General features: G+C 44.0%; 1 protein-coding gene across 2 annotated transcripts in view; it reads right to left on the reverse strand.

The window, feature by feature from the left end:
- Nucleotides 1–27,073, reverse strand: part of HTT (huntingtin) — a 114,207-nt gene extending 87,134 nt beyond the window's left edge. Inside the window, exons 1-10 of one of the 2 annotated variants that reach the window (XM_081876177.1) lie at nucleotides 26,668–27,073; nucleotides 18,551–18,634; nucleotides 16,242–16,362; nucleotides 15,889–15,948; nucleotides 14,471–14,550; nucleotides 12,926–13,064; nucleotides 9,741–9,882; nucleotides 7,804–7,982; nucleotides 6,639–6,843; nucleotides 1,418–1,465 (exon numbers count right to left, since the gene is read on the reverse strand). In XM_081876177.1, coding sequence (XP_081732303.1) covers nucleotides 1,418–1,465; nucleotides 6,639–6,843; nucleotides 7,804–7,982; nucleotides 9,741–9,882; nucleotides 12,926–13,064; nucleotides 14,471–14,550; nucleotides 15,889–15,948; nucleotides 16,242–16,362; nucleotides 18,551–18,634; nucleotides 26,668–26,846 — 1,237 coding nt within the window. In that variant the 5' untranslated portion in view covers nucleotides 26,847–27,073. The remainder of the gene's footprint in view (nucleotides 1–1,417; nucleotides 1,466–6,638; nucleotides 6,844–7,803; nucleotides 7,983–9,740; nucleotides 9,883–12,925; nucleotides 13,065–14,470; nucleotides 14,551–15,888; nucleotides 15,949–16,241; nucleotides 16,363–18,550; nucleotides 18,635–26,667) is intronic. The other variant, XM_081876178.1, reaches the window with a different exon arrangement.
- Between the last annotated feature and the right edge of the window lie 326 nt (nucleotides 27,074–27,399).

Below are 27,399 nucleotides of genomic sequence, written 5' to 3' on the forward strand. Positions count from 1 at the left end.
TGTGCATTAATTTCTTCACCTACTTTTATCTGTGGCTCCACCTAACTGGCATGTGGCTTTTAGAAAGCCGCCTAGAAAGGAATGTAGCCCTCAGGATGGAAAATGCTACCAAGTCCCAATATAAACCAACACAATATACTACTGAAACACTAATGCAAGTTATAATATGCAGCAAACAGTGCCTCTCCAATTGACCTAGGCCAATCTTAAGGGGGGAAATGTTGCTGGCCTTAATGACAGAAGTGGGCATAGTTTAGTGCTTTGTGGACAAGCATGAGTGAACTGCCAGGCTAAGGCACAGCCTCCCTCTCTTCTTCTTCAGCCACGGGAGCTTTGTGGAATCTAGGCTTGGCATTATAAACAAACTGGCTTCATAAACACATGGTTTGAAGGTGGTTTATTTTAAAGCTGGTCAGAGTTGGTTTTAAGCAAGGACTCCTGGTTGGTATGCAATGCTAAACAATATTTATCTAATCTCAGTAGTACATCCCTCCCAGATGCATGGAGAAGAGGGGGCTGGCCAGGGCAGAGAGCATGTGAGTCTAGCAGATCACTTGGGCTCCACACAGCATTAAACCATTTCAAGATCTAAAAAATAGAAGTAATCAATTCACATAAACTTGTCTCATTTCAATCCAGATAAACTAATCTAAAGGTCTAACTGCAGGTCTAAAGTTAAAATTCTAATTTGGGTTGGATTCATAGAACTCTGCTTATGTGATGTGGCTTTCATAGCTCCACCATTCCAAACCCACAGTAGTCTTTTGCACACCCCCCCCAGAAGTCTCTCTTGAAGGTCAAAATACTTTTTGGGTGGTATGTGATGGGGCACCAGAGGCTACAGTGGGGTGGGGAAATTATGAGACCACAGCAGGACTGCCTTGTGCAATCAGAAGTACTTTGTCACTCATTCAAGTCATTCCTAGATCCAAGCCATCATTATATAGACTGTGATAGCAAGAATACATATTATATATGAAGAGGCATTTAAAATGTGCAATACATAAGCATGCATTACACAAACACCATAGAAGTTGAAAACATAATGAACAAAGCAAACTTAAAAGTAGGTTATAAAAAAACGTTTTGACTTTTATTTAAAGCAAGGTATGGTAGTCAAAAGAAACAGTCATAGACAAATCAAGCATTTAGCCAAAGCCATATGCAATTTTGAGAATAGCAAAAAGCAAGGAATGGCTATAAGAAATAAAAAAAAGTTTTCCATATTTTTAAAATACCAACTGTATATGCCAAAAGCAAAAAAATGATAATAATGTGTTGAATTCTCTTAGTGACAGGTGTGTAATTAAAGAAGAGCCAAACAAGATATGTTAATGGAAACCAATATTTACCAAGTCAAAGAAATGAAAAGGGTAGAAAATGTAAAGTCAGAGACTGTGATTTCATATATAATCACCTTTTTGTTTTCTGGGGAAAACAGGGCTGCATGAAGACCCCCCTCCAGCTGCAAAATTACAGAAAGTAACAAATCAAAGCATAGATAAGAGTGATTATCAAGAAGGAATTTCAATAGCCTCTGAGAAATGAGGTATCAGAAGATTTGTTGTTAGCCACCATTAAAAATAATGCTATAAAGTATTTCCTTCTTCTAACAATCAGCAGCAAACTTTACTACTGGATATTGGTTAAGTTTCTCATAAAGTGTGAACAAATAAGGGTCATCTTTAAATGTTACAATCAGAAATGAACATTTTTATAAAATCTAAGCAATGAAAGGAGAAATAAAGGCCAAGAAAACTGGAACTCATCATTTATTCCAACTGAACGTAGCTTCAGTACAAGGACTGGCTACAAACACTTAATAAAAAGAGACTTCTACGGCAACTTGAAGGGCAATAGGTTTATAATGCCATAACTTCTAGTAGTCTCTAAGGTACCACAGGAATCTTTGTAGAGTAACTAACATGGTTCTCTGGAATTCCACACTTAAATGCATCCAGAAAGGAACACAGGACACTTACCATGAAGATTCCTTCTGGCATGGTGTGATGGAGACATCCAGCAATGTGGGTTGTCTCCTCCTACTGCCCAGGAAAAGGCAGAGAGCATGTTACCTAGAACTTTTGCTTTTAGGTCTTGTCTGACTCTTCCCCAGTTCAGTCCCATGGCCAACTGTGAGACAGAGCAAAACTGAGGAGACACAAGAACCAACAACAAAAAAGGCCAGGCAACAAGGGGGAGTAAAAGGAAGGAAAGACTGGACTCCCGTTAGGCAAGAGGGAGACCCAACATAAGCTGCAAAAAGCTGGGGTGAGGGGCTTAGCCTTCTGACTGCCTCGTGCTGGTATCAGCTAATGCTTAGCCCATAGTGCAGTTTGGATGCCTCTAGAAGGAATCCTCGTATTAAGTGTCCAGTGTTCCTTTCTAGGTTTAGTGTGCAGGAGGCATCCAATAATTCAGGCTATGTAAAAGCTAACCTGCAAATGGATTAGAAGGGCCAATTCTAGGAAACAGTGAATATGCTGTACAACACTCCTTCCAAAGGCCTCATCATCTAAAGTGAATGCTTCAGTCATTCGTATCTGATGAATGTGGAAGGTGACTGACATGTTGTCAGGGACTGACTAGATGAGAAAGAGTGGTGGGAGCCGACTGCCCAAGAGCCCCCAGGGAGGACACAGAAGAAAACGAGTTAGATCCCGGATCATGGTGATGGGACACTGAAGAGCAGTCTGCAGAAGGGATGAACAGGGACAGACTTCCTCAAACTCGGCCCTCCAGATGTTTTTGGCCTACAACTCCCATGATCCCTAGCTAGCAGGATCAGTAGTCAGGGATGATGGGAATTGTAGTTTCAAAACATCTGGAGGGCAGAGGCTTTGCGGAAGCCTGAGCTGGGAGGTGCTAGAAGCAGGGAGTTTGAGCAATCAAAGGGGATCAGGAGAAGGAGGCACTTCCAGGACAGGATTAGAGGCTGAGAGTCACAGAATGAGTGCAGACTCAGATAGTCAAAGGTTGCCCTTGCTACACAGCAGCAGGACAGTCCCAGTCCTGCTGGCTCTCCTCCCGCTCTGACACCTCAAACGAGGAGAGTCTGCACATTACTGAGCAACAGGCCCAGAGGAGGAGCCCATCCCCTCAATGCAGCCTTCATTTGCTTGGGAAGGATCCAGAGTGAGAGGCTAGAGAGGGAAGGGAAGGGCCAGCGGTCAGTTTCAGCAACCTCTCAGCTGGATTAAGATGAACCAGAGGACTATGTTGATATTTTCTGATAATAAAAAGCTAATCACATTCTGTGCCTTCCGTGTGTCCCTGCCCTGTGGTCAACCTGGGCTCACTTGACAGCTCCTTGACACATGTGGTGGCTCAGCAGATCTCACTGAGAGGCATGGTAGTGAAGATTAGTAATGTATGCCATGACATTCTGAGGTTTATGAAGGAGTTGTGTTTCAAAGGTCATGGTGAAATATGCATTAAGGCTTTGACTGAACTTTTTATCCCAAAGAGGTTGAAGGAAAAGGGACAAACAAAATATCAGCCTGCCTAAAGTGTTTTGTGTGGTTGATGTAGGGTTGAAGAACCCAGCTCTTGCGCAGCTTGGGGGAGGTGTTTGGGGACAGAAGTAAAAAGCTTGAGTCCTGTGGGAAATGGAATTAACATTTAGTATGCAAGCTGGATCAGTGTGCAAAATGGCTCTCTTTGCGGAAAAGACAAAGGTGTTGTTTTATGAAGAAAGCTTCCAGCTTTGAAATCATTTAAGCGAGTTAGTGGCTAATAGGAAGGCCACCACTAAGGACAGCAATCTAAGGAGTTCTCCTGTATATGGTTGGATCAGGGCTTTTGAGGACAACATGCAGGTTGCAATGGGGAACACATACATCATGGGAGGGCGAAGTAGCAATGCATGTTCTAAAAACACTTCAAGCAAGGGCATGTTATAACTATTTTATGTTCCTTTTGGAAAGAACAAGAGATACTGTTGAGAGCTGCACACACAGGGTCTTCAGTTTGAGACCAGTATTGAATCCCTGAAGGAGCTACAGCAGCTTATGCCCCTGTCTTGTACTTAAGGTCCTTGCAGATTGCCCCATCTGAAGCTTCCTAGGTGAAACATGGTGTCCACTACCACAGATGGTTAGCCAAGCTCTAGGAGGACATGCCTTTCAGATGCCAGGTGGCTAACAGGAGCCACCTCTGGTGTGGATAGATAACGGACCTACGAGAAAGTAGATATCCCAGTGTAGGGGGGAATCAGTGAATGGTCTGGAGGATTTCTGAGAATCACAACCTCCTCCGCTACTAGAAGGAGTGTGGCTTTCTCTACTTAAGACAGGCCTCTGAAGGGGAGGGCAGTGGCTGTGAAGGTGTTGAGCAGTCCCTTTTGCCTAGAAGATCTGAGAGTGTCCACGGCCTCTGCTCTTGATAGCGTTTGGTGAAGAAGCAGAGCGACTTATGTTTGCTGGAGATGCAAACAGGTCTACTAAAGAGCCAAAGCATTCTTGGCAACAGATCTAGTGCTGCTCTCCATTCCCCTGGTTCTAATCTTTTGTGAGTAAGGAAGTCCGCAGTGGTATTGTGGGTCCCTCTGATGTGCTGTGTGAAGACTGTTATGAGTTTGTTATCCACCCAGATGTGGGATGAACAGTTGCCCCCTTGTCAATTGAAACAGGTTTTGGTACACATACTGTCTGTTCTTACCAGCATACAATTTTGCTGAATTAGGGGCAGAAAGGACAGCAAGACAAGGCTGATTGCCTGGAATGCCAGCCAACTGAGACGTTGTCTAGAAACGACCAGGTCTTGTGCACTGCCTGTGCCAAGTAATGGGCCCCCAAGCCTAAAGTTCTGCATCCCTAGCTACTGTCACCTATCAAGTAAGAGATATCTGCTTGTGACATTGGTGCATAATGTCTAAATGCTAAGAGAAGAGAAGCCTTTGCAGAGGTCTGCATAGAGGTGAGCCTTGGGGAGCCATCCTAATCAAGATAACTATCAGGATCAGTGTGTTTCTGGGGCCCCTTCCAACTCTACAATTCTATGATTCTATGTGCATAGAAGGGAAACTAATTACATTAGGAGGCAAAATCAAGATTCCAGTGGTGAAGCCAAATTGATCTCCTGCCCATAGTATTGGCTGCTATAGCCTTGGCAGAAAATTAAATACAGGCAACTCCCAATTTACATGGGGGTTAGGTTCCAAGGCACCACATGTTTAAGTGAAATTTTGTATATTTGAAACACCATCGAAAAAGTCTGCAAACACCCTGTTCCGTCCCCTTTTGTGACGTTTTGGGTAACTTCTGGGTTTGGCGCAATGCAAACAGTTGTGGTCACACATATCAGACACGTCTAAAACAGTTGCTGCCTGTAGTTGCTGCATCCACAACAAAGAAAGATGACTTATATTAGCAGCAATTTATTAGTTGGTTGACAGAGAAATCTTCAAGCAACTTACTGATTTTAAAAGCATAAATGATGGCATTAAATGCATTATAATAAAAACCATATAAAAGTCTATAAAACAACTGAACAAAACAGCAAAACTGCATCATCAATAGACAGCAAAATCATCACCATAATCTGCCAAATGGCGCCAAAGGATGCCAGGCAAACCTCACTGGTGCCAAGGCAGACCTCACTGGTGCCAAGTCTCATTCTGGCCTTTCCCCCCTGGACTCTGACCAGAAACAAAGTCTGAGAAGCACTAACTGGTTTTTGGTTTTTTTAGGAGAGTGATCTTTGCTGGCCGGCTGAAGAGAGATAATGAAGTTAATGTCATGCTGCACTTCCATTCAGTGATTATAGTTGAACCCAGCAAAAAAATTCCACCTTTGAAATTGCTCTGTGTTATGACACTAAAGAATTGGATCTAATAAGTAAGGAATCAGAGAAGGTGCTGGGCATGCATGCAGTCTCCCTTCACATCCCTTCATGTGCTGGAGGGAATAGCTTTGCCCTGAATTCTCCATGGTTGCTGCCTTACTGGGAAGCCCTGATAACAGCAGTTGCTGGCATGGATGGGTTGCAGCTGGCAAAGGGGGAGAGATCTCTGTCTGCTCCACTCAGGCATGGCTCAAAGAGCCACAGAGACTTGCATTAGGTCTGAAGCTTTTAGTGACAGAAACATGTTGCTGGCCAATTAAAAATCCAGATTTGGCAGTTTGCCTTCCAGAAGGAGCCAAGAGCAGAGGAGAAGAAAGCAGACAAAGAAGAAAATTGTTTTACTTTTAAAGAGGTAAATGGAGGGAGAAAAGACAAGAAAAGAGGTTTCAGCAATGTGGATGTCTAGAAGAAAACAATGAAGGAGGAGTACGTGGCAGAGGCCATAGGTACTAAAGCCAAGGGACTCCGTTCCTGGGCAAGGTGGGGAACAAACCGTGGAAGCACCTATCAGACAGGACCTAATGGCAGAAGTTCTAGGTCACATGTCCCCTGCCTTTTCCCAGGAAGTAGGAAGAGGCAACCCATACCACTGGATGCCTTCTTCACCCCAAACTCAGAATGATAGTTTAGATCTTCTGAGTAAAATTACTTGGTATTCTTAAGGCACCTTTACTGAAAGATTTTTTAAACATGCTTTAAAATTCTGTCATTGTAAAAAACCAGAAATTTTAACTGAAAATGTTTACGATGACTTATCACACAATTGCTTTTTGGGGTAAAAATATGTATCTTACCTATAAATTCTACTATGCTGTCACTGCGGTTTCTGCTGGTAGTCTCATCTTTGGATGCATTGACTTGCGCAATGGCACCAGCAGTAGTGAGGGCGAGGAGGAGAGGAGGAGGGGGTGTTCTAAGAAGCTGCTGTAATAGTTCCAAAGAGCCAGTCACAACATTGTGGTCCCGGTGCTGCGTATAATGCAGTGTCAATTCATAAACCTAGAGGACATGGAGATCAGGGTTCAAACATTTCTGTGAATGTTCCTAAAAGCCTCTTTCTATAAAATGTGCTTTCCACAACATTTTTGCGCCCCAAACACCTTGTGCTGCTCTGATGCCACTTCCAAGGGCAAACTCAACTTTCAGCAACAGCTACTGAAACCATGTGGGGTGCTGCAAAAGGTGAAGCTGGAATTGGCCAATTTATGGTCAGGCAATTTAAGTTAAGAACACTAAGCGAGTGTTGATTTGCTATTCCATTTTTTTCTGTATTTTTTCTAAATTAAAGGTGTGGCTTCACTCAGATTACAATATACAAAACTACAACTTGAAAAAGACCGGTTGGTATTTACCTGCAAGAGTGAAGTTTTTCCTTGCCTATAACCACTAGGGGGGCTGAATAGCCACCCTTGCCATCAGCTCCTATGTACGTCTGGGGAAACTTTATCCATGACTTCATATTTACTCATGGGTACATAAAGCTATGCTAATGAATAGTACAGGTAAACAATTCAGATTATTTGAAATATTTAGGATAAATCTGAAAATAGTCATTTGCTTGTTGCAAGCTGAATGACACAGACCGAGAACCATCTGCTTGTGCAACTGGGCTGCTCCTTCCTCTGCAGCCTCCCAGCATCTGCAAAATCTGCTCTAGAGAGTCGGTGGACCATCTGGAGCAGATTTGGGGGGCATGTTCTGGGGCAGAGAAACAATAGGTTTTATTGCATAAGCAAATTTCTGTTGCACAAGGGGGCAGTGATCATTGCATGCTATACCATGACCAAATCATTGGCTGCCCATTACATAAATGAAAGAGAATGAAAAATTTCCTAATCCAAGCCCATGATAGTTAAAGAAAGCAAAAGCTGTAGATTTCAGAACCACTGTGAAAGTTAAAGTGTTCTGTAAAATATGCAAAAGACCATGACAACTGAACAGCTGCCATTTTATTCCTACCTGTATAAGTTGATCTAAGGAAGGAGAGATCTCCATTTCTTTCCGTATCACACCAAAACTACCTTTAAGACTTGTATCTTTCACCTGCTGCTGCAGTAAAGGTATTAGATACCTTAAAGTGAGCAATACGCCAAGAATTAAGACACTGGGATATTCATTTTCCATGGGAAATAATAAACCTGCAAAGATAACCATCACAGTTTAAAAATTGAGACATTTCCCACAATAGTCAAGCAGGTGCCTAGGGAAAGCCAGAAGGAAGAGCAAAAGGCCTCTTCCGTTGTTGTTCCCCACTGACACCCCCATTCATGTTTCCCCTGATCCCGGAAGTGGTATATGAGCTATCTATCATTACCATAGCCTTATTCCTTGTTAATTTGTCCAATCCTGTTTTTAAGCCATTTAATTTGATGACCATCATAACTTGTATAAGCAAATTCCATAGTTTAACAATGTGCTGACCCTGGATTCTAGTATAACTGCAGTGTGTGAAGAAACTGGACTACGGAAATCAGATTTATGCCTACACTTCTGTGCATGCTAAATTAGCCCTCTCTGCTTCTCAAGCACCCTCTTGACAAAGTATGCTACCCCATCACATACGAGATGTACCAAAGCCTGGTAACATCTGAACTAGCCCATGGTTGCAAAGAATACCCTGTTTCCCCCAAAATAGGACAGCGTCTTATATTAATTTTTGCTCCCAAAAATGTGCTAGGTCTTATTTTCAGGGGATGTAATATTTTTCCATGAAGAAGAATACGGTACACATTTATTACCTAATTGTGAGTCAGCCAGACTCCGTCAGGACAGAGCGAGCAGCAGGCGGCAGCTTGACCTGGCGGTGGCGCAGGCTCTCTGATTTAAAGAGACCTTGCACTGCCTGAACAGCTCCGGCTGCGCTGCGGCCAATCAGTGAGCTGCGTGGCAGCGCCCGCCGCTACGGTCCAGAGGAGTCAGGCACCTTACGGTAGCTTCGGGGGCCATATATTCCGGGGGGAAGGGGGCTTATGTTCGGCGGAGGCCTTATTATCGGGGAGGTCTTATTTTCAGAGGGATGCCTTATATCACAGCGAGAGGCAAAACTGGAAGTAGGTCTTATTTTCAGGGGATGTCTTACTTTTGGGGAAAGACGGTAGCTTGTATCTTCGGGTACTGCAGTTTCCATACTTGCCAGTTGAGAATGCATCAGGATTAATGAATGACCTACTACCACTGCCAGAGGCAGTATATCTCTAAATAACATTTGCACAAATGGGGAAAGTCCTGTAGTACACATGTCCTACTTCCCAAAGGTATCTAGCTGGTTACTGCAAGAACAGCTTGGTGAGACCAGCCTTTGGCCTGATCCAACAGGCCTCTTCTTATTGCTCAAAGGCAAACCTGACTGAATGATTCATAAAATATGGTCTTTTCAAGACATGTTATTTATTAGTAAAGATGACTCCCTTCATTGGAGATTTCTAAGCAGAGATTGGATGGCTGTCTGCCACTGATGCTTTAGTTGAGATTCTTGCGGGGGCTAGACTAGATGACCCTCATGGTCCCTTCCAACTTTACAATTCTATGATTCTACGCATCTTTATTTAGTTAGAATATTTTTCCTTCATTTGTCTTCCCTGGAGTTAGAAGTAAAGCCAAGCCATGGTTTAGTGCTACATGAAGAAACCTGTTTTTTCTTCTCCAGCTTCCAATTTTGTTGCAAGCAATGGAATTGCTTTTATTTTATATCAGTTTTTACCCAGCTGGCCAGTTCAGATTTCCATATATCCACAAAATTAGAAGTAAGAAAGAAGGGGGAAGCAGAAACCTTGGCTGCCATTGTGTCTGAATCAGCTCATCATATGGGAGGTACAGTACAATAATACCCCATTACAAATACCCCATTACATTTTCCCAGTTTTTATTAAAGCCTAAAATATTATTGCCCTTCTTACCTAGTAATACATTCAGTAGCCAAGTATAAAAATACTGTGTTCTTCGTGAATGCTGGCAGATGCTCACTGCTGATGCAGCTGCTGTTCGACGAATAGTAGGAGAACTGGATTTAAGGTTAGCTACAAACGCCTTCAATAAAACCTAAAATGAATAAATCTTTTATCAATGTTTCAATGACACCAACATTTACTAGGTTCTTTACGACTGACTAAGCATGAGATTGACCTACACTTTTAAACTAGATTGTGCATAACAAAGAAAAAACTCTCAGTGAAGCAACAATGATATTGATCTACCATACAAACTGAAAGTAAGCTAAATTTATCCTAATTTGCAATCACAGCACTTAAGGAAATCACATCTCTATAGCACCAAATGTCCTCCCATCTATTCATCAGTGCACTTCTAGCAGCGCTGCAAAAGTATCCTGCCAAAGGGTAATAGCATGTACCTATTTCCTCATGGTGCTGCACAGCAGCATTTGGTCAGTGCTGACTGCATTACAATGGGATGCGGGTGGCGCTGTGGGTTAAACCACAGAGCCTAGGACTTGCCAATCAGAAGGTCGGCGGTTCGAACCCCTGCGACGGGGTGAGCTCCCATTGCTCAGTCCCTGCTCCTGCCAACCTAGCAGTTCGAAAGCACGTCAAAGTGCAAGTAGATAAATAGGTACCGCTCCAGCGGGAAGGTAAACGGCGTTTCCGTGCGCTGCTCTGGTTCGCCAGAAGTGGCTTAGTCATGCTGGCCACATGACCCGGAAGCTGTACGCTGGCTCCCTCGGCCAATAAAGTGAGATGAGCGCCGCAACCCAAGAGTCGTCCGCGACTGGACCTAACGGTCAGGGGCCCCTTTACTTTTACCTTTAACTGCACTACAAATGCCTCCAACAAGTGAAATTACTGATTATTTTATATCTTAAAGAGCAAAGAAGGAAAAATACAGTGGTGCCCCGCAAGACGAATGCCTCGCTAAACGAAAAACCCGCAAGACGAAAGGGTTTTCCGATTTTTAGCGGCTTCGCAAGACGAATTTCCCTATGGGCTTGCTTCGCAAGACGAAAGCCCATAGGGAAATCTCCGGGGACAGTGGGGAAGCGCAGCGCGCCTTCTCCTCTGTTCCTGGACCTGTCCTGAAGGCTTGCGGTGGGAGGTCCGGGAACAGAGGAGAAGGCGCGCTGCGCTTCCCCACTGTCCCCAGGGCTTGCGGTGGGAGGAGGGTTTTTCCTCCCCACCGCCAACATTTAGAACAGCTTTCTGAATGTTGGCGGTGGGGTGGAAAGCCCTCCTCCCACCGCAAGCCTTCAGGACAGGTCCGGGAACAGAGGGGAAGGCGGCAGCGCTTCTCCTCTGTTCCCGGACCTGTCTTGAAGACTTGCGGTTGGAGGAAGGTTTTCCTCCCCACCGCCAACATTCAGAAGGCTGTTCTGAAGGCTGGCAGTGGGAAGAAAAGCCCTTCTCCCCCGCCAGCCTTCAGAAGAGTTCCCCGCAGGGCTCTCCAAGCTGCATATAGCAGCCTGCTGCCCCTATCCGCAGCTTGGAGAGCCCTGCGGGGAAGTCCTGCAGGGCTCCCCAAGTTGCGAATGTCTGCCCCGCGCGAGGGGCGCTCTGAAGCAAAGCGTCCCTCGTGCGGGGCAGCAGCCTGCTATCCGCAGCTTGGAGAGCCCTGCGGGGAAGTCCTGCAGGGCTCCCCAAGCTGCGAATGTCTGCCCCGCGCGAGGGGCGCTCTGAAGCAAAGCGCCCCTCGTGCGGGGCAGCAGCCTGCTATCCGCAGCTTGGAGAGCCCTGCGGGGAAGTCCTGCAGGGCTCCCCAAGCTGCGAATGTCTGCCCCGCGCGAGGGGCGCTCTGAAGCAAAGCGCCCCTTGCGCCGGACAGCAGGCTGCTATCCGCAGCCTAGGCAGCCCTGCAGGAACTCTTCTGAAGGCTGGCGGCGGGAGAAGGGCTTTTCTTCCCACCGCCAGCCTTCAGAAGGCTGTTCTGAAGGCTGGCGGTGGGGAGAAAAGTCCTTCTCCCCCCGCCAGCCCTCAGAAGAGGTCCGGGGACAGACTGTCCCCGGACCTGGTCTGAAGGCGGTCTCCCTAGGAACGCATTAATTGATTTTCAATGCATTCCTATGGGAAACCGTGCTTCGCAAGACGAAAAACTCGCAAGAAGAAAAAACTTGCGGAACGAATTAATTTCGTCTTGCGAGGCACGACTGTATAGAGCTTCCTTCTGAGCATACCAGACAAAGAAAACTCCTAAAAACAGGCAAGCAAGTATCAGTGCTTCAATCTGACAAGTCATAACTTGCTACCAGTCCCCTCCAGGTGGCCCCAGGGCTTTATCAGAGGCATACTAGAACGGTCTAGTGATTTAACTTCAGCTTAAACCTTACTCTGTGGTTTAGTTTACATGCAGATATTACATTACAGAGTTTGATAAGGAAGCCTGCAAAATATTCTTGCACCACAGAACTGGAAGTAGGGTCTACCAGCTTGCATGAGTATGTTGGGGGACGGGGAGACTGAATGGTTGTGTGTGTACATGCATGAAAGAGAAATATACCATGATCATTCAGTGGCTGCATTTGCCTGCAATTCTAAATTAAATTTTAGTGTTACCAGAAAAACCTGTGGTTCTTCCTACCTGTAGCTTGCTCTGATGTTCAAACCTCAACAAATTGCAATTAGTTGCAACTGTAGTTAGTAGAATCAAGTCAACTTGAAACCATCTTTTATGAAGTTAGATTGTTTTTACTAGCTATTGTTAAGGATTATCCACACTTTAAGGTTCAGACACAAATGCTAAACTGTGGCTAGTCTTAAACAGAAGTGGAAGCCTCTGGTCTCCTCACACCTATGCTAGAGGAGGAGAAGGGAGTATGTGAGCTTGCAAGCTCAAGGCCTCATGAATAACAGTAAACCATGGTTTAGTATTTCATATGAACCAGCCAGTTAAGCCATGCCATGTACATGAAATAAAACTTACATCCTGTCAGTTGAGGATTTCTAAATGTTTCCACAGAATATTCATTTTATACTACCCAGATTCCAGAACTTTTATTCCAGAACTAAGCCCCATTTAGGATTAGAAAATTGATATCAATCCTTTGCAAACTAACAATTTTGCCGTTTTCAAAACAGTGAATTTACTGTGGGCAAAATCTTGTTTCATTTACTACAGCAAACATTTTAGATGATTATACCTTTATTTCATTGTCATTTGCAAAATTTCCAAAAGCTGCCATGATTTTTGGTATTGCTGCAGCCAGCGTTTCTTGTACTGATTCTTCAGAGCGCTTGCTTACTCGTGTTAAACATGGCAAAAGGTTTACTAAGTATGGTCTGTAACAAAAAAAAGAGATATTAAGTATTCTTCAGTGGTTTGGAACATAATGTTCAAAGGTTTGGTACACTTGAGAGGTTTACATGATGTGTCACAATCCTATTTTTCTCCTTAAACAGAAAAAATATTAGAATTATGATTCAGAGCTAAAGAGCACACCAGACTTCATTTTTTAAAAAGCAAAAGAAAATTGCAACGGGGCTAACCAGATGAAAAGCAAAAAATGAATTTCACCCCAACCACACTGTAACTGGGATGGGGTGGGGTGGTATGACCCAAATATAGGAGGCCACCAAAGAAGAAGGACAAAGGGTACAAAAAGAGACCCTTCCTTGCCTTCTTTGCAGAACCAGCCAATGGGTGAGGCATAATACCCTTCTTACCCCTTAAGGAAAAGAACCCATGATAAGTCCAACATTCCATTTTCCTTCAGAGGACAATATCCTAAACAGGGATGTAAAAAAAGCAATGGCTCTCTTCCCAAATGGCCCTGCCACCTGCTGAAAAGGACCACACAATTCACCAAAGAACACATGCCCCAAAGCTGAACCTTCTGAAACATAGCTATTCAGTTACACCAAGTAAGGGTTGACACAGACACCAACATGACATCCGTACGTAAGTCTACCAATGATGCAGAACTGCAAGACCAGCTAGGGAGCAAGTACTCCAGCATAGGTGGCTGCTGTGCTTAGCCAGTAAGTAAAATAAATATAGTAAGTGTAGAAAAAAACACTGTGTGCTCTGCTGGATGGCTTGTTCTAGATGGTGGGAGTGCAACTCTCTTGATTCTGCTGGAGTTTTTCATAACACTTGAAACCATTTACCAGGGCATCCTTCTGGGCTTAGGAAGCACTGTGTTAGAGTGACTGTGATCCTTCCTAGACAGAGAGTCCCAGAAAGCAGTACTGAGTGACTTCTGCTCCATTGACTGATTTTGGGGGTACAACTTCAATTACTGTAGAAATCATCTGAGAGAAACCATCTGGAAACCTGTGGAGCAATGTCACTGACATGCAGATGCTAGCGCTTTTCAATCTAAGAACCACAAGGAGGTTGTGGAGTCCCAGATGCAGTACTGGGATGCATAAAGAAGAACAAGATGAACGTTAATCTAGGTAAAATAGAGATTTTGTGGATTGGAAAGTCAGTTGATCTGGATGTATTAAACTGTCCCTGGATGGGGTTGCACTCCCCCTTCAAAGACCAGATATGCAGCTGAAGGTGCTCCTGGGTTTGTTACCTTCCTGGGTTTATCTCTGCCTGGTGGGGCACAGATAGAGTCTGTGGCCTGGAGTGCCTTCTTCCTGCTCAGGCTAGTATGTCAGCTGTACCCCTATCTGGAGCAGCCAGATATGGCCCAAACACTTATTACTTCCAATCTGTTCTAGGAAAGCAACCTCACCTGCATTTCAGGGGTCGAACAAGATGTGCAAGTTCAGCAAACCTCCAAAGAGCAGCACGTAGACTTCGAGAAGCACCATTCTATCCAGAAATAATTGAGAATATATCAGTCACACGGATTTCAGTCTTGATTTTACAAAGAAAGTATGAAAAGGTATGTGTATAGACAGTCTAGTCTAGACAAAAGAGAAATCCAGAGCAGAAACTCAGAGGAGTTTTTAAAGTTACACAATTAATAGCCTTTAACTAGAATGTTAGTAGGGATGCGGGTGGCACTGTGGTCTAAACCACTGAGGCTTTTGGGCTTGCCGATCGGAAGGTAGGCAGTTCGAATCCCCGCGATGGGGTGAGCTCCTGTTGCTCGGTCCCAGCCCCTGCCAACCTAGCAGTTCGAAAGCATATCAAAGTGCAAGTAGATAAATAGGTACCGCTCTGGCGGGAAGGTAAACGGTGTTTCCATGCGCTGTTCTGGTTCGGCAGAAGCGGCTTAGTCATGTTGGCCACATGACCCGGAAGCTGTCTGCGGACAAACGCCGGCTCCCTCGGCCCATAGAGCGAGATGAGCGCGCAACCCCAGAGTCGTCCACAACTGGACCTAATGGTCAGGGGTACCTTTACCTTTTTAGAATGTTAGTAGTGTAGAGGCAACTCCCCCCTTACACAGGGGTTACATTCCAGGTTCCTGCACGCATAAGTGGGGGGGGGGTCCTGCTGCAGTTAATACAACTTCCCACCCAACAGCTGTTGAGAAAGGTAGCAGCGAGAGCTCCCACATGCCATTTTAGAGCCATCGGGAGTCTTTTTTCTGGACTTGGTGCTCTGGGGAGTGTGTCGTCACGAGCCACAAGGACTTTCCAGCTCTCTCCCACGATTTGAGGTCAGTATTGAATTATTTATTTATTTCCCGGCGCCACATATACATGTGGCTGCATGAGTCAATCACGCACAAATGGGGGGCAAGCCTGTATGTATTTGGATGAGTATAGCCACTGGAAAGATCAGAGTGAACAATGACTAAAAAAGAACAACAGTTCCACTTGGAAATATGGGAGTGGGGTTCTGGAAATCACTCTTCTACAGGATCTCAAACCACTGCCCTTAATAAAAAATTCAACTCTTCATTAATATATGGCAAATCTTGTATACTTCCTAATACATATTTAACGATGAGAAAGATTATTGCCCAACAGCCCAACATTTCGAAGAATCATAGAACTGTAGAGTTGGAAGGGACCACGAGGATCATCTAACCCAGCATGTCAAATTGTTAATATGATTTAGAATAACCTTTGTGTTTATTGTTAGTGTTTGCTGTTATAATAGTTTAAATATTTACTATGTGATTAATCACAAAATCTTGTTAAAAAAAGGTATGACTAAATCCAAACAAATTAAGAACATCAAATAAACCCCCCTCACCTTTTTAATCTCCTTGTAGAGTTCTAACTGTAACCTAGGAAGACTAGAATCCATCAAAGCCTAGAAGGAAACAAAATAATATCTTTTTAGTATCAGCAAAATATGCCTTGCTTCAACAAATTACATAATGCACTGAAAAGTTTGCAGGTTTACTTGCTATGATAGTTAACTCTTAAACTACAAAGATAGCAATTTGCTAGATCTACAGAGATGATACTCATACATCAGAACTTCATATACTAATATGCTACAAAAACCTACTCTTTCCACCAAGTCATCTGTCACAGAACCCCAATGATAATATTCAATAATTTTATCAGCAATTACAGGGCACAAAACCAAATGCAACTTACTTTTATAACTTTATTGAGACATTCATCAGCAACCATCCTTACATCTGACTCTGCATCATCACTACAGAGTAGGAAAAGTTCCATAGCAATGCCCAGCAATTTCTGAAATTCTGGAGAATTTCTTTAATGGAAAAAAAGAAAAGTTATCATGAGCCAAGTTCCACTTGTCAGGTTAAACTCCTGGACGTTACGCTGTGTTCATAAAATTCCAAATTAATTGAAAACGTAGAATTATTTTTCAGCTTCAATAATCCGAAGTTAGCACATTCCCCAATGTTTTGAAAGAGCTCCTCATCAAATGCTGGCTGTCTCTGGATCTTGCTCCTCTCCTTCATTGCAATCCTTTGGTGCATGAGACTTTGAGGGAGGAGATGCAAAAGCACACTATAGCAGAAAAACTGTGACAAATAGTCATAGAAACAGGTGCAGCCTGAGATGCTTTGGTACCTGAGGCGAAACACCCTGCTGCCACCCCCACAATTGGAGGGGATGTGAGGCTCCACAAGGGCTTCCTCTCAAGGAAAAGTCCTTGCAAACTCTGCAAGGGTTTCTCCTTGAGGAGAAGCAGCAAAGCAGAGCGGAGGGACACCTCCCTCTCACTGAAACTCAGCAAGAGCAGGGTGTTACGTAGAGATTTCCCACTGGCCTCTCTCCACCCCTAAGGGTGGGGGGAGCCAGCAGCAAAGTGGAATAGTGGAATGCCTTGCTCTCGCCAAAACTGCATGGTCAATTATGGATAACGGATAGTGCATGAGAGAACATATGGACTGAGGTGTGAGAGATAAAGGGTGGGAATGGTTCTTGTCCTAGCCAGTGACCACCAGCAAGTTACCCCAAGGGAATATGGTCCTCAACAACAAAACAACTCCCAAACACTGATCTAAACAATGGCTGAGGAACAAGCAGGATTGAGCCAGAGGGATTATTTGCCTCATGCACTCTCCCCATCCTTTTCATGGTTTTATTTTCCGGTTTGATATTTAACTCTGCATTGCTGGGGGTTGGGCTATATGACGCTCCGTGCCATTTCTATAATTCTAAGACCAATGCACGGTTCCCAAACTTAGTATGTAACACAGATCTGCAGTTTTTTTCTGAAGTTTTCTCGCCTGCTGAAAGCTTTTTTGTTTAAGCAACCCAGCAAGATATGTTTATTGGGCACATATTTCAGCATGTAATTTTATTTTAAAATGTATATTTTAAAAATGTTGGTTGTATTTATAGTTTGATCATTTTAGGTCAACTTATTTTCAACATCATTGGTAATTTTAATGTATCTTATACTTTTTGTATTATACTTGATGTGAACTGCTTAGATGGTTAAGTTACTAGTTTTCGAACTGTGGTCTGCAGACCATTAGTGGTCTACAACCTTCAGTTAGAAGCCCTGCAGCACATCTGTGAAGCACGCTTACAGTTTGAATTCTAGGGAATTCAAACTGTAATAATATGTATTCTAGGGAATTCAAACTGTAATACAGCAAAATACAATGAAAGAAATAAAAGCAGTAAAAATGCAATTAAAAATCATACAGCATCTAGCACAGCACACTACAGTTATTACAACAAGCAGAAAAAGTATTAAATGGTCTGCCAAGACCTCAGCAATTTTCAAACTGCCTGTGGGTAAGAGGTTTAGGAATCACTGGGTTAAGTGGTATATAAATACTGTATAAATGAATTTCAGATTGCTCATGGGACATTGTTTTCACACCTTGTCAAGAGGAAGCTTTCATATTAAACAGTTTTCCCCATTCCCCATTAATGAATATAGTGCAAATGTTTCTGAGCAGTAAATAGGAGAAAAGACTGGAGAGCTTTCAGTGCTGTATTGCTATTAGAAACACCCCTATTTTATATTTGCTCAGTGCATCATATAACTTAGGCAGGACTTCAGTTAAAAGTGGGTGTATCTAACTGCAGACAGAGGTGTAGCTAGGTATACTGAACAAACTCCTCCTTATCAAGGCAGCAAGCCCAACCACTCAAATACACCAAACAGCAGCATACACAGGAGAAACAAACCATTATTTGCTTGTCTAGTTCCTCCTTTCCCTGCCTTGATCAAGAGTAGCATAAAGCCCTTTCCAAGTAGAAGGACAACATTTTGAGAGATGATTATCAACCTTTATATTTCATCCTGCAATGAAATGGGAGCATAAGAGCAAGTTCCCTTGTTCTGCATACAAGCATGATGAACCATTAGAGCAGCAGAAGTACAATAATGTCTATTATATACTCATTGAAACATTCAATCACTGAAACAGAACAGCATTTGCATAAACAGAGATCAGAAAACACTTGATTACCTTAAAGATTGAGCAACTATATTTTCACATATTGTTAGGCAATGATTCACTCGATCTTTCTTGGTGGTGGAAAGTTCTTTCTTTCTAAAATAAGAGATAAAATTTGTAATTATACAAAATACCAACACTTGATATGCCTTATACAACAGTAAAGTTAAGGTAGTAGAGCTATCCTGTGAATATCAGAAAAATTCATTCATTTGGTAAAGAATGATTTAAGAATCCTGAGAAGGTATATCAGACACAAAACAACATTTCATGTAAAACTTACTCTATATATTTCATCAATATTCCAAAACGTACGATCCTCAAATCAAGGATGGTATAGAAATTAATAATAATAATAAAGTATCAAGAAACAATAATAGAATGATTGCAATAAATTTCTTTCTAAAATGCTTGAGCAAGAAAAGGGTTTAGTTTTACAGGTTTTCTGAAAACGCATGGCACTGAAGTCAAAACTCAAAGCCAGATAGCCAAAAATATATTGTGAACCACCCTGAGATCTTATGATGAAGGGCGGTATAGAAGTCAAACAAACAAATAAATGCAAATATTCAATTCTGACCAAGACAGCATTAAACTTACTTACGGTAATTATCAACAAAATTATAGCTATTATTTCAACTGAACCATTAGTTCCATGCGTCTAACAGGACTCTGAAATTATGCTTCCTCTCCTTTCTCAAGCTACATTGCATAATGAGTCTAAAACAAGAGAACTACAGATCTGGAAAACAGATCTACAGTTTAAAGGAGCATGGCATCCTAAAAAGTACCTCTGAAATCTAGCCTATCTGTTAGAATGTTATGTTGGAATAATGTTATGTTGGAACACCTCAGAGAATCAGAATTGAAAAGGCCCTCAAAGATCACCAAGGGCAAACTTCTACTGAAGCAAGTAACCAGTGGTGTAGCATGGGTTTCTGGCACCCAGGGTGGGGCAAGTGATGCGCTCTCCTAGTGGACTTGGCAGCGGAGGTAGAAGCATGCACCAGGGTGGCCTCCTCCTTCCTTGGGCACTTTCCTGCTTTCCTCCATCCTCGGTGGATGGCAGCAGCCTCGCACTCCCTCCCTCTTGGGCAGGCCAGCAGGTGGTGTTGGCAAAGGCGCTGTAATTTGAGCCCATTGGCATTTCGAGCAACAGAAAATAAATCTGACCCATCACCTAAGTGACAAGTGAGGTTTGAAGAAAGAATAGAGCAGTTCAATTACTTCTTGCAATCTAAACAACTATACTTAGAATCATAGAACTGGAAGGAATCCCAAGAGTCATCAAGTTCAATTTCCTGCAATGCAGGAATCTTGGCTACAGCATCCATGACAGATGGCCATGGACCACACTGCTGACTCATCTAATGTTTAGCTTGTAGTCTGCTAAAAAGCCCAGATCTTTTTAACATGTAACTCACAACTTCTGCAAGGATTGCATTCCGAAGATTGCAGGAAAAGTCAAAATCACATATAGTTAATACAACCCCAGTACTGCTCCTGCAAAAGCATACCCATCTGACAACCCAGCCAGATGGGCAGGGTATAAATATTATTTATTATTAGCCAGTGAGCTGAGTGGGCCTTGCTCACCAGACTCTGGGAAGTTCAAACAAGCCTCCCAATAGTAGGTAAGCAAATATGAAAGCTAAAAAACTCCACACCAGGGAAACTCAGAGCAGAAAGAGCTTTTAAGGCTAGCTCTCCACTTTGCATGTGTATGATTTCAGCTGGCCAGCTCCCAAGCGCATGAAGCTGGAATCACACTTTAAATTTGCATAAGTAGTGTCACTCATCTTATATCTGTTCATCTGAGTCTTCCCACCCACATTTATTTCTTTTGGAATTTCTTTTGTTAGTTTTGGCCCAGTTTTCCAACATACAGTGGTGCCCCGCAAGACGAATGCCTCGCAAGATGGAAAACCCACTAGACGAAAGGGTTTTCCATTTTGGAGGTGCTTCGCAAAACGAATTTCCTATGGGCTTGCTTCGCAAGACGAAAATGTCTTGCGAGTTCCTGCGGGGTTTTCCCCCTCCCCCCTCCCTTTTTCTAAGCCGCTAAGCCGCTTATCAGCTGATCCGCTAAGCCGCTTATCAGCTGATCTGCTAAGCCGCTAAGCCGTTTATCAGCTGATCCGCTAAACCCCTAAGCCTCTAATAGCGCTAATCCGCTAATGGGCTTGCTTCGCAAGACGAAAAAACCGCAAGACGAAGAGACTCGCGGAACGGATTCTTTTCGTCTTGCGAGGCAGCACTGTATCAAGATCCTGGATCCTATCCCAACCAATTTTATGTGATCCGCAGCTTTTATGAGCATCCCTATTGACGCCTTCATCAAACCCATTTATAAAGGTACAATATCAAAAGCATATCGGACAGAATCCTGCACCACCACACTTCTAGGTGGATAAGGAGCTATTGGTCAGCATTTATTAGGTACAGTCCTTCAGTTAGTCGCAAATCCACATAAACAGTAGACTCATGTTAACCACAACCAGCTTGCATGTGATGAAGTGGTCTCTAGTCCAGAAAAATGTATGCCATGGTAAATTTGCTTTAAAGATGTCACCACATCAACATCATCATCATTTGAAAGCAAATGAGTGTCTACTCAGAAGCAAGCCCTACTGAATTTAATGGGGCTTACTCCTAGGAAAGTACAGTGGTGCCCCGCAAGACGAACGCCTCGCAAGACGGAAAACCCGCTAGACAAAAGGGTTTTCCGTTTTGGAGACACTTCGCAAAACGAATTTCCCTATGGGCTTGCTTCGCAAGACAAAAATGTCTTGCGAGTTCCTGCGGGTTCCCCCCCCCCTTTCCTAAGCCGCTTATCAGCTGATCCGCTGATAAGCCGCTTAACAGCTGATCGCTAAAAGCCGCTAAACCGCTAATCCGCTATGCCGTCAATGGGCTTGCTTTGCAAGACGAAAAAACCGCTAGACGAAGAGAATCGCGGAACAGATTCTTTTCGTCTTGTGAGGCACCACTGTATAAGTTTGGTTGAAATCAGTGGGGCTTATGCATGCACAGATTCCACTTAGAGCTCTGAGTGGGGAAGCAGATGCAACTTGACTAGTAAATCACTTAAGCTACTCATAAATTACCAGTAGTTGAAAATATATTAACAATAATACCATATATGGAACTTTATTTAATATTTTTATTAAATCTACTACTTCCTTACATTTTAAGGCCATCCACCGCAGCAAGAGAAGCCCGGCGCCCCCTCTGCCAGGGACGAATGGCGGGACCCTCTGCCCCCACAGGGAGGCTCAGCAAGGAAGGCCCTCCTCCACCACAGATATATATTGTGATATACTGTGATATCTTGATATTTAGCTAGTGCTATATCATGAGCTGAAAATCTGGTGTTGCCCAGCCCTAGTAATGAGGAGGTTTGACGTAGGAGTTTGTGTATTTAACTTATCTACTTAGTAAATAAATGATAACAGAAAACTGCATTTTCTATTAGCAGTAACTGATGAGGAGAAAATTATTAAGAAATTCAGTGTGTTGCCAAAAAATGAGAATTTTATTTTACATTTTTATTTGTTTAGGTTTTACATGAATTTATGAAAATCTGAATAAAAGTATTTCATCTCTTAAGCTAATATTTGTTGAGATACATATTTTTAAAAGGGGGCATGCTGCGATCTGCCATGGAAATTCAGCATTTTAAGTTTAAGTTGTAATTTTATTTGAGTCAGAGTTAACTTCTATTGATGATACCCTGCACTATTTTCATACTGTTAAAGTTTCATTTTGTGATGGTCTGATGAGCATATCTAAAACTCTTTACTCAAAGAAAATCTGCAAGCATGAGAATGTATACAAAAATCTACAGCTTTTATGAGAAAAGTGAAAGTGGAGTGGTAAGAACGCCACATAAATTCTGTGACCTCACCGCAGAAAGAGCAGAGGCTAAGAAATTTTGTCCCAGGAAAGCAAGATGAGAATTTGTGTGTCTGTCACATTGATTTGGATTAACCAAACAAATATTTGTCTGCACATCTCCCTGGAAGCAAGGGCTATTAGATTATGTTTTGAACACCTTTCTATGTTTCTGGATAATTATATACCTGTTACATTTTAAAAGAGGGAAAATATTAAAATGGATACAAAGTGTCCAGCAATTTGAGAAGCAGCTCAAATGCACTCACAGAAGTGGCACAGCACTTGCATACAAGACTTCCAGTCTATATTTATTTGAAATTACAGTGGTGCCTCGCAAGACAAAATTAATCCGTTCCGTGAGGCTCTTCGTATAGCGGTTTTTTCGTCTTGCGAAGCAAGCCCATTGACAGCTTAGCGGATTAGCGCTATTAGCGGTTTAGCGGCTTTTAGCGATCAGCTGTTAAGCGGCTTATCAGCAGATCAGCTGATGAGCGGTTTAGTGGCTTAGGAAAAGGGGGGGAAAGGGGGGAAAAAACCACAGGAACTCGCAAGACATTTTTGTCTTGCGAAGCAAGCCCATAGGGAAATTCGTTTTGCGAAGCGCCTCCAAAACGGAAAACCCTTTCGTCTAGCGGGTTTTCCGTCTTGTGAGGCGTTCGTCTTGCGGGGCACCACTGTAGTAGCACTCATACCCTTGCAATTCCCACTCTAACCATCACTTTGGTTGTTACTTCCTAAATGTTACTATTCATACTGTACCCTCCCTCTCATGTTTGCTTAGGTCAGTCTATAAAGCACCAACTACACTGAGGGTAGGCAGGTTTCCCCCCACATAAGAGCCATGTGCCCTTCTGGACAATCTTCCGGGGCCACGCACAGTGGTAGGACTAGAGGCAAAAGCGGGCAGATGAATAAACATAAATTTTACATTTGTACACTACACTAGTTTCCATACATACTCCTTTTTATCCTCCAGTCAGACAAGCAAGAAGCATGAACAGAGTTCAAAGTCACATTCCATCTAGGAAAAACCAGTCAAGCAGGTTGCAAAGCTGGGCCAGGAGGTAACTGGGGAGGAAGTGTGGCCTGTAGAGAGTCCCAAGGGCCAGTTAAAGAGGCATAAAGGGCCACATTCAGGCCCTGGACCCGAGGTTCCCCAGCTGAAAATGCTCTATACATTAACAAAGAATTCTGGAACAAAGAACAGCTTAAAGAGTATGAATGAGACCAAGATTATAATACACAAGCAGAAAGATGGCAACCTTTAACACATAATACTTTATTTATTGTTCCCCACATCTCTGGGATTCAGTTAGCCTTAGCTAAGGACTGAGCCTTTAGAGAGGCAGGCCCTACCTTGCAGAGCTCCCTACCAGCACAGGTTCAGCAGGAATAATCCTTGCTTCTTTCCGACATCTTCTGCAAATTCTATTGTTTACACAGGCCTTCACAACATGAATTTCTCTTTTTAACCAACCTGTATCTACTGATGTTTTAAATTATGTTCTTATGGATACCCTTACTGATTTTATTATATTGTGTATGTTGCGTTCCATTTTGACATACTTCACGAAAGTGAGGATTATAAATATTTAAACAAACAAATGTTCAGAAATACGTATGTACACTTAATGTTTCCAAAATCACTAAGAAGTTTTAAAGAAGGGCTTGAAGCAAAGAAGACAGAATGGCAACTGGATTTTACTAGGTATAGGACCAGAGACAGGAAATAGAATGGAGCTTGAGTTGAGGCAACAAGCATGGATATAAGATGATCTAAGAAAGCATACAGGGCAGACCTATGCATTATACATAGTACATGGGAACTGCCTCTCAGCACTATTACACCGGTTTTCAGTTGGAACATGTTAAAAGAAGTGTGTAACGAGCTCCCTTTTCTTGAATCACTTGCAACAAGTAACCATCAACTCCTGGCAGTCAGATATGTAAGCTTTTTAACAGCTGCTTTTTTATTATTTCAAGTAGAATTATCTGCAAGGATACCAAAGCCTGTTAACTTTACTCAGGGCCGTAGCTGTAGTAAAGAAAACAAGGACTAGAATGTCAAAACTAATCTCAGTGTAGAAAGTAGTATGGCAAGGGTCAGAGTTTTTATAGCTTTAACTTTCAGCAGCATTCCATAAATGCACCTGCTTCCTCCTTGGTAGCAACAGGTTCCTCCCCTCTCTGGAAAATGCCCAGTTTCTCTCCAGGAGGTCTACCACAGTCAATTTGGTGAAGGAAAACAGAAGAATAAAGATGAATGGTTTTTCTCTCAGGTTGCCTTGCAACATGTGCTGTATTGGAAAACATTTTAACCCACCAAACAGTGGGCATTTCTCATGTTGTTTTACTGATCTCGGTTTCCAACTCTGGAAAACATTTCCTTCTTTAGAAATGGGGTGAGGGGGTGAGGCAGTGGGGGAAATTTGAGAGCTTATAATTTAGAAAAGAACCTTTGGACCGAAAAGGAGCATTGTTCTCCCAAGGCAACAAATTAGAAGAACTTTGCAGTGCTATCATAATGATGCTTATTCAAGAAGCAAGTCGTACTGAACTCAAAAGGATTTGCATCAAGCTGCCACGCAAAAACTTTTCTCTACAACCAAACAAAGCCATTTAACTATTTGTGGCCTGTGGCAGGGATGTTTTTAATGCATTGTCCACCTCCCCTTGGTTTTAATAGGGATTGTTTGTTCATGTTTGTCTGTTTGCTGCTTTATCTTGCCCAGGACAACCCAAACAACTTACAAATTTAATAAATAATAATGGAAAAATATGACTAGTGCTCCTGTAAAAACCCTGGATAACTTGCAGAACATCCTGATGGTTTGTGCCATTGACACGATCACCCCTGAGAACCCTCTCCCACTTCATGGAGCCCACTTGGCTCCCATGTATACTCCAGAACTTAGGGCAAGGAAACAAGCTGGGAGACGGCTTGAACACTAGTGGAGTAAAACTCCAGTCAAAAGCAACTGAACACTGGTGAGGGCTCATGACAAACTCTACCTAGTGGGAGTGAAAGCAGCAAAGAAGGCATACTTTGCTGCCTCCACTGCATCCTCATTGTCGCCCGGCAGAGCTTTTCTGGGTAGTAGAGGGCCTCTTACAATCTAGCCCAAAGGAGGAGGAAGAACTGACTGGCTCACTGTGAATTGTTTGCGAAGCATTTTGAGGATAAAATCCACCAGGTTCTTGAGTCTGCTGTTGCAGCAGATGACCTGTTATGGACCTATCCTGTCCTGTCCTGTTATGTTGTATGAGTTTCAGTTGGTAAGGCTTGAGGTCAAGGATGTGGACAAAGTGCTTGGATCAGACTTGTGCTCTGGACCCTTGCCTTTTTTGGCTGAGGAAAACTAGCAGAGAGGTTACAGCTGCGTGTACATGAGAAAATGGGTTATTCTCATTCATGAGTGTAAATCATCCCATAGATAATTTAATTGCAAGTGCATGGTCAGCCAAGCCAGTTGCTACAGTAACAGCCCAGTGCCCTGACAATAGCTGTGATTAATGCATGTCAGCTCAGTAGTCTGTTGGTCTGCAGTTTGTCTGTCAGTCTGTTTCTCAGTTAAGCCAGTTGGTGTTACTTGCCCAGTGTTACATCTTGAATTGTTTAACTTATTTAGCCGGATTCAATGTGCTGGTTTTACCTGTAAAGCATTAAATGGCTCAAGATCGCAATGCCTCAAGGACTGTCTCTCCCCATGTGAACCAATTCGGACCCTGTGATCATCATCTGAGGCCCACAAGAGATCCAGAGGGTAGCAACACGAGAGCAGACCTTTTCTGTGGTGTCTCTCTGCAGGGAGGTTTGTCTGGAGACTGGTGAAAACTACCAGGCCTTTTCACTGAATGACATATAATGTCCTTTTAAATGTGTTTGGGGGGAGGGGTCGGGGTCATGAGCTTGTTTTGTTCTTGTTTTTAGTATGCATTTCGTGTTCTCAACTTGTATTTTTATCTTGCAAACCGTGAACTTCCAATGAAAGGAGGTATACAAATTGAGTAAATATAACAATACGTGAAAACACCTATGCCCGTTGGACTTGAGGCCCCGAAGATGACATTTCCTCGACTTTAAGAGGCTGGTTTCCGCGATGTAGCTGCCGTGCTTTCCTCCTTCCAGGCTACACTAGCCTGCGGGGGACACGGATGACCGGACCACCTCCCCCGAGCCCCGCCGCCGCTTTCTCGCCCCCCGCCCGCTCCAGCCTCCCTTCCCAACTCACGGTCTGTGAGGCGGCTCCCCGGGGGCGGCGCCGGCGACCGGGGCGGCGGCTGGGGCGGCGGGTGGTGCCGTGCCTGGTGCTGCTGCTGCTGCCGCCGCCGCCGAGGCAGCGGGGCCCTGTTGCTGCTGGAAGGAGCGGAGGGACTCGAAGGCCTTCATCAGCTTCTCCATGGTGGCCATGCCCCCCCCCCTTCGCCCTCACAGAGGCGCGCGGAGGGAAGAGCCGACTCCGAGTCGGGCTTCTGGCCGAACTCCCTCGCCCGCCCTCGGGGGACTCGGCCCCGCAAGAGCCGTCGCGGCCAGCCGCTCACAGCGCCAGAGCGGGCTAGAGGCGGGAGACGGCGCGCTCAGTCCGCCACCGACGCGCCGGCGCCATCTTGAGAGCCTCCCATCATCCCCGGCGATCCCGGCACAAGCGCTGACGGCTTCCGGTTCCCCAGGCGAGCCCACCGCCCCGCCTCCCTGGATGGACAGCCGAAGCCACCAATCGGAGCAGGGGTGGGGAAAGGGATCGCCGCGCCCACTTCCGGCTCAAGCAGCTCGAAGGAGGCGTTTCGCCAGTCTGCGGGGAGGAAATCGGCGAGAGCCAATCGCAAAAGAGAGCGGGACCGAAGGCCCTCCCACTTGTAACTGGGCAGCGCTGAGACCCCGCCCCGCTTTCTGTCCAGCCGCCTCGCGAGCGCGGCGTTGTTGCTTCGAAGGCAGTTCCAGCTCGCCCGGCAGAGGGCGCTCC

This window comes from Podarcis erhardii (assembly GCF_964252035.2).
Source record: "Podarcis erhardii genome assembly, chromosome: 9".
Taxonomy (NCBI): Eukaryota; Metazoa; Chordata; class Lepidosauria; order Squamata; family Lacertidae; genus Podarcis; species Podarcis erhardii.